Raw genomic sequence first — 7,340 nt, forward strand, 5'->3', positions numbered from 1 at the left:
GACCAGTGGGTCAATAGGGAACTCTACCTGTAATCTCACCCTGTGCTGACAGAACCCACTGGAGAAAGGGAACTTTACCTTTAATCTCAAACTGTTCAGTGGACAGAACCCTTGGAGATGGACATAGTCATGGGCATGTAGACGCTGCACCGGGGGGGGGGGGGCATGTAGACGCTGCACCGGGGGGGGGGGGGGCATGTAGACGCTGCACTAGGAGGGGGGGGGGGCATGTAGACGCTGCACTAGGGGAGGGGGGGGGGGGGGCATGAAGAGGCTGCACCAGGGGAAGGGGGGGGGCATGTAGAGGCTGCACCAGGGGAGGGGGGGGGGGACATGTTTGCAACTTGGGTTTGGAAACTTTGGATACTTTTATTGTGTAAATTTGACACGTGGTCCTGTTGCAGTGGCATGAATACATTTTTAGTATTTAGCTTGTTTTTATTTATGCTGTGCTTTGGACAACACTAATGTTCCCCTCTCTCCTGCCTTCCCCTCTCCACTCTTCTGTTTTTCTCTCTTCTCTTCTCCTTTCTCTTCCTTCTCTCCTCTATCGTTGTTTCCTCCTCACCTCTTCTCGTTTTCTCTCCTCTTATTTTCTCTTCCTCTCCCTCTTTTCTCTCCTCCCCTCTCATCTTCTCTCATATCCTCTTCTCTCTTCCTCCCCTCTCCTCACCTCTCTGCTATCATCCTATCCTCCTGTCTTCCTCTTCCCCTCTCCTCCTTCCCCTTCTCTCCTCTCCTCTCCTCCTCTACCTCTCAGCAGCGGTTCCAGCTGTGTGTGTGTTTGTGTGTGTGTGTGTGTGTGCTGTCTCCCTCCTGTCTCTGGCCGTGTGTGTGTGTGTCACCATGCGTCTGGCTACCGTGCTGCTGCTGCTGGGAGTGTCCCTGGGCCTGTGTGCTGCCCAGCGTGACGACCCCTTCTTCTGGCTGTCGGCCCTGCGTAGCCGTGGTTACCCGGTGGGCTCCCTCACGGCCGACAACACCGGCGGCGAGTGTCCGGCCGAGTGCGACTGCCCGCCGACCTTCCCCGTGGCCATGTACTGCGACAACCGCGGCATGAAGTCCGTGCCGTCCGTGCCGTCGCGTATGAAGTACGTGTACCTGCAGCACAACCAGATCACCGCCGTGCCCGACGAAGCCTTCGCCAACGCCACCAACCTGGTGTGGCTGATGATGCACGAGAACCACATCGCCTCCGTGGGCAAGAAGGCCTTCGCCAAGATGACCAGCCTGGACCGCCTCTACCTGAGCAACAACAACCTGACCAAGGTATTATTCAAACACCTCCCCTCTGGTAGGCGCTACAGATCACTGTTCACAAAAACCTCCGGACACAAAAACAGTTTCTTCCCCCTCGCCGTCTCACTATTGAACAACTAACCCATAGTAACATATGTATTTATCCACTGTAGCATATACTATATTTATCCCTGCACTTCTTGCACTCTCCACTTCTTCTTTGCACTATTGTTGTAACAATTCACAGCTCCTGTATATACTTTCTTAAACTTCATAGACCATTGCACTGTTTGTTTTTGTATTGTGTTTGTTTTGTATTGTGTTGTAATGTATATTTTGTGTAAGCACATTGAGAGTAAGTTTACCAAGCCAAATTCCTTGTTTGTTCAAACTTACTTGGCTAATAAAATCTGATTCTTAATTCTGATTCAAAGGTGCCCGCCAACCTGCCCAGCTCCCTCCGCGACCTGCGCCTCAACCACAACAAGATCGCCAAGGTGCCGCCCAGCTCCTTCCAGGGCATGGACAACCTCACCATCCTCCTTCTCCACGACAACGCCATCCAGGAGGTGGGCGCCGCCCTGAAGGGGCTGAGCTCGCTGACGCTGCTGGACATTAGCGCCAACCAGCTGAAGAAGGTTCCCGAGAGCCTCCCGGAGGCGCTGCACCAGCTCTACCTGGAGTCCAACGCCATCGACGCCATCCCCACCAACTTCCTGGGCGGCTTCACGGGGCTGCAGTACGTGCGGATGGCGCACAACGAGCTGACGGACAAGGGCATCCCGCCCAACACCTTCAACGTGAGCGGCCTGGTGGAGCTGGACCTGAGCTTCAACAAGCTGGAGCGCATCCCCACCGTCAGCACCAGCCTGGAGCACCTGTACCTGCAGGCCAACCAGATCAAAGGTGAACCCAGCAACTATTCAATCAATCAATCAATCAATCAATCAATCGATCAATTAATGAATCGATCAATTAACCGATCAATTAATCAGTCCATTAATTAATCGATACATTAATTGATAAATAAATCAATAAATCAATCGATAAATCAATCGATAGATTAATCGATAAATCAATCAATAGAATAATCGATTAATTAATCGATCAATTAATCAATCAATCAATGGATCAGGAATCAATCAACCAGATCAAAGGTGAACCAAGCAGATCAGACAGCTGAAAACACTTCACGTAAAACACGTAAAACACAGTTATGGCATAATTGTGTGTGTATTTTCTATTATCTATCTGCCTCATAGTTTCATCTGAGATGTGTGTGAAGTGGGTGCCGTGACAGAGTGAACCACTCAATCAATCAATCTGTCAATCAACCAATCAATCAATTAATCAATCAATATATCTATCTGACAGTAATATTACAGGTACAGGACAGAATCAGGTACAGGACAGAATCTATTAGTAGAATAAAAACCGCACTCTCAGGCTTTTCTCTTTAACAATAAGACCAGTTTATTTCAGTACAGACGCGTTTCGGCCTTACGCCATCGTCAGTGTGTGCAGAATCTGGTCAGAATCTGTCTGATACATGCCCCCTTCTGGACAATTTTAGATTGCAGATTGTCTGACAAGTATCCCTACTGTGGGTGTCAACAGTGTGCTTTACTGCTGAGATATAATATATTTATAAATATATATATATATATATATATATATATATATATATATATATATATATATCTCCATATCAACTCAAAATATGTTTGGCATTGTCTTGGAAGATAATGATTTGCCTGTTATGTAGAACTTTCAAGTTTTGTGTTCACATTCAACGTCATATGCATCTAAGTAGCTTTGTTCACTGGCTGGAAGTGTTAAAGTGGTTTAAGTACGCCTCCTGCTGGAGACTGTTGGTACTATAGTTTGGGTCTGAGCCTCTGTCCTCTCCTGCAAAGGTTCCTAAAGAGCGGCACACAGTTCAACTATGTCAGTTCACCGACTGTTGAAGCCCTAATCAAAATCATTAGATGCAATATGTTGATATTCCGCAAGGATTAAAAACAAACATGCGCAGTCATCAACACTGTTCATTATTTGAGAAACCTATGTTCGGATGAAGAAAACTAAATGGCTGATTTCACAATGTCGCTTGACAACTGTGCTGATATCTTTTCCGTCCTTCACAGAGTTTACGTTGGGCAGTTTCTGCAGCGTTGTGGACGTGATGAACTTTTCCAAGCTGAGGGTGTTGCGTCTGGACGGCAACGAGATAGGCCTCGGAGACGTGCCGACAGAATCTGCCCTCTGTCTCCGCATGGCTAATGAAGTCGCCTTGTAATCCCGCTTTTTGCCACACGAGGGCAGAAATGCTCCACTATAGTTTTTTTCTCGCCTGCTTTGTCAAGTAAACTTCCTCTTTTCGGAGTTGGAAGAATGCCCTGTTTCCATGTGTGATACTGCAGAGTCGTCTTGTGTCGGTGTATATTTCTATTTTGTCTGATTTTCATGAGGTGAAGGTCATCTCTGAGCGTTTGTCATTGGCAGATTCTGTCAACATAAGACTGTTTGTTTGTTTGTTTGTGTGTTTGTGTGTGTGTGTCTGTGTGTGTGTGTGTATATGTCTATGTGTATGCATGTCTCTGTGTACCTGCTTCATTGCATATGCTAAATCTGAGGACATTCCTGTGCCTGATATGTCTGTGTATGGGTACTAATGCATTTGATGTTTCTGTTTGTTTTGAATTACTCTCCATCCTCTCCGTCCTCATTATCCGGCCACTCAGTGGGTTATGGGTCAGTAGTTTGACTGTAGTGGGGATGGGTCAGTAGTTTGACTCTAGAAGAGATGGGTCAGTAGTTTGACTCTAGTGGGGACGTGCCAGTACTTTTCTGAAGTGTTTTAGGTTTACTGTATAGGTGCAAGCCGCCTGGACGTGAGTGACTGAGAGGGCTCTGGATGAGCGGTTGAACAATGCTGTGAGTATTTATTCCGAGAGGAATCCACGGAAAGAAGAGGAGTCTGTTCCCGTGTGTGTGTGTGTGTGTGTGGGTTTAACGGACCTCTACTCTACGCTCAGTAAACACGTGGTCTTTTACTCTCACTCTCACTGACTGAGCTGCTTGTAGGCTACTCCTGTCACGAGTCAATTCCCGGACCCCCGGCATCTCCGGTACTAACAAACATGTCTACGACGCCTCTGTCTCTCTCGAATGAGGTGAAAAGCTTGAATCCTAATGGAATTTTTATTGTTTTGTTTTGATTCTGTCGTTTGAGAATAAGTACATTGCATGCGATTTATTAAACGGTCATGAATAGAGAGTTGTACGGGGAAGATATAATAATAAAAAGAGCTTGTTTTAACACGAAACGTCACCGAGTTCTGTGTGGTTCATGACACCAGGCTGGGGTCAAGACTGAGTTTGCGCTTAACATGATTTACATGCAAGCTACATTCTAGGGAAACATATCATCCTACTGAATCATTTAATGCAAGTTTCTACTTCCTTAAGCCATAGAATGTAGAAGATGCATTTAAAAAAATGTAATATGATAATTCCATTGTATCCTTGACCACCAGGTCTCTCTGGAATAGACCCATGTTAGAGCCAGCTAAATGTTTTTTTATTTGAGCAATTCTGTATCATTTCTAGTTTTGAACCCTCCTTTGAATGGTGTGGTAGGCTACCACTCAAAATGTATTTACTATGAGGAAATACACAAAATATTTGAACATACATACAACTAGAGCATACAACATACATACAATTAGATTATTAGTACTTTGTTTATTTAAAAATGAACAACACATGTTTAAATATACTTAAAATAAACATAATAAATATACATAATAAAATCTGTAATTTTGCAAATACTTCGGTCAAAAATGACTGGTGCGATTTTTGATGAAAATTCACACCTATTCATATTAACAGCATTAAATGTGATCTTTCACAACTTTACCGTTTATTTTCGCTTACAAATCTCTTTAATACGGTCTTAGACATTCATTTTAAAGGCCAGTCATTTTTGACCAGAGACACAGCGAATGCAACAATGTTTAATTATTTGGAGAAAAAAAAACGGATCAATCTCACTACAGTTCATTTTACGTTTAACCATTCAGGTCGGTAGGGTGAAGGGCATCAGGAAACCTCATGACTTTGAGATGAAAGGAAAGTTATTGATTAAAGACTGAAGTTTGGGAGCAGTGGGGGTTAAATGGCTGAGGGCTAAATGAGGGTATTTACCCGCACCAGTGACCCTGTACTGCACTCACATCCCCATATGTCTGGGAAAGGACACGGAGAGGATGAGGAAGTGGATGCACGGAGAGATAACGTCCATAAAATGAGTTTCACCACCTGACGCCCGCGCTGTTAACGCCCAACGCTACCGTTTTCTGCAGGTCATGAGGTTTCTCTGGTTGTAGCTCGACTGATTTAGTTAAACGTTACGGATCCCAACGACGAGGACATTTGACCTTTGCAGCTGACCCTGTCCACACTGCAGCGGATCCTGGCCACACAGTACGAAACTCACTCTGCCTTACATCCAATTAGAAAAGGAACACTGCAAAAAATGCCCCTCTAGATTTAAGACAAATAATTACATATTTAGGCAGGATTTTGCTTAAAACAAGCAAATTTGGCTGCCAGTGCGTTAAGCAAATTTGGCTTGTTAAGATTTCTTAAAATAAGTAATATTTGCTTGAAATAGGTACAAATAACCTTACCAAGAAAGCACTAGGTAAGTACAATTTAGCTAGAAACAAGACCAACTAGATTTTTCATCTCAATATAAGAGTAATAACACTAGGTTAGAAAAGCATTTTTTGCAGTGAAAGGTTTCATTCTATACAGTGATAGCTGCATGGCGGGCGAGGAGACATATTCACCTTCAACTTGTACTGTTTTGATTGGCAATACTAAAAAGTATCAACATTGTAAACAGTGTGAACATGATATAGGTAATGAACGACATTAACGTCTCCATGAGCCTGTTTTCCAAGGTAAGGTTCTTACAGTCAGTCAGTCGAACCACAGTGGTTGATGTGCTCTTACAGACAGTCACAGTGACAGTCGAACCACAGTGGTTGATGTGTTCTTACTGACAGTCACAGTGGTTGATGTGCTCTTACAGACAGTCACAGTGGCTGATGTGCTCTTACAGTCGAACCACAGCGGTTGATGTGAGTTTCACTCTGTGGATGGACCCTCATCCCCCTCGTGACAGTGGTACAGGGGGTCCAGGGGGTCCAGGAGTCATTTAGTAATCGGAAGGCTGCCAGATTGATTCCCCACTCCTCCTTACAAAGTGTGTGTCCTTGAGCAAGACACTGAACCCCCAAACAACTACTGCTGTATAAATGCAATTTCCTTATAAGTCGCTTTGGATAAAAGCATCTGCTAAATGACTAAATGAAAATGTAGTAGAATCGTGTACACACTGAGGTAGGTTGATACGGGAAGGGCAAGCAGCAGGGTCTGCGGGGGTTGTGGTTGGAGGGGGGGTTTCTCCATGTTCTCTACCACGGTGGAGCAGCATGAGGTTGCTGTTTTAGCAGCGAACAGGAACGTAAGAGGAACGCGAGAGGAACGCGAGAGGAACGCGAGAGGAACGTGAGAGGAACGTGAGAAAAGGGGAAACTGCTGCCTGGATGGCGTCACTTCTCATAACTGCTCTTTACACAGCACCTGTGTCAATCAAAGCCTTTGTAAATGTTTGACTTCTATATCAAAGTATTCCTCATTGAAAAGAATAAATCAAACAAGGTCATGATTACACTGATCAATCTCACTACAGTTGATTTTAACCATTCAGGTCACACAATTGAAATTGAATTGTTTTTATTTAATGAAACCATATCAAATATTTGTAGTAACAGTTTTAGAAAAGCAATCAGCCCCGCGAGTCCGTGGTTTGTGCTGATTTTAGAACAGGTAAGGGGGTTTCGCGTCGTGCCTAACAACTCCCCTTACCTGTTCTAAAATCAGCGCAAACCATGGCCTCTTGGGGCTTATTGCTTAAATTCAGGTCGGTAGGGTGATGGGCTTCAGGAAGCCTCATGACTCTAAGATGAAAGGAAAGTTATTGATTAAAGACGGAAGTTTGGGAGCAGTGGGGGTTAAATGGCCCAGCC

At 44.7% G+C, this 7,340-nt stretch overlaps 1 protein-coding gene across 2 annotated transcripts in view; it reads left to right on the forward strand.

Moving 5' to 3' along the window:
* fmoda (fibromodulin a) overlaps window positions 1-4,568 on the forward strand; it is a 6,147-nt gene extending 1,579 nt beyond the window's left edge. Inside the window, exons 2-4 of one of the 2 annotated variants that reach the window (XM_080845783.1) lie at window positions 761-1,269; window positions 1,674-2,145; window positions 3,387-4,568. In XM_080845783.1, coding sequence (XP_080701909.1) covers window positions 847-1,269; window positions 1,674-2,145; window positions 3,387-3,538 — 1,047 coding nt within the window. In that variant the 5' untranslated portion in view covers window positions 761-846 and the 3' untranslated portion in view covers window positions 3,539-4,568. The remainder of the gene's footprint in view (window positions 1-760; window positions 1,270-1,673; window positions 2,146-3,386) is intronic. The other variant, XM_080845782.1, reaches the window with a different exon arrangement.
* The last annotated feature ends 2,772 nt before the right edge of the window (window positions 4,569-7,340 follow it).

Source organism: Sprattus sprattus (assembly GCF_963457725.1).
Source record: "Sprattus sprattus genome assembly, chromosome: 10".
Classification (NCBI taxonomy): Eukaryota; Metazoa; Chordata; class Actinopteri; order Clupeiformes; family Clupeidae; genus Sprattus; species Sprattus sprattus.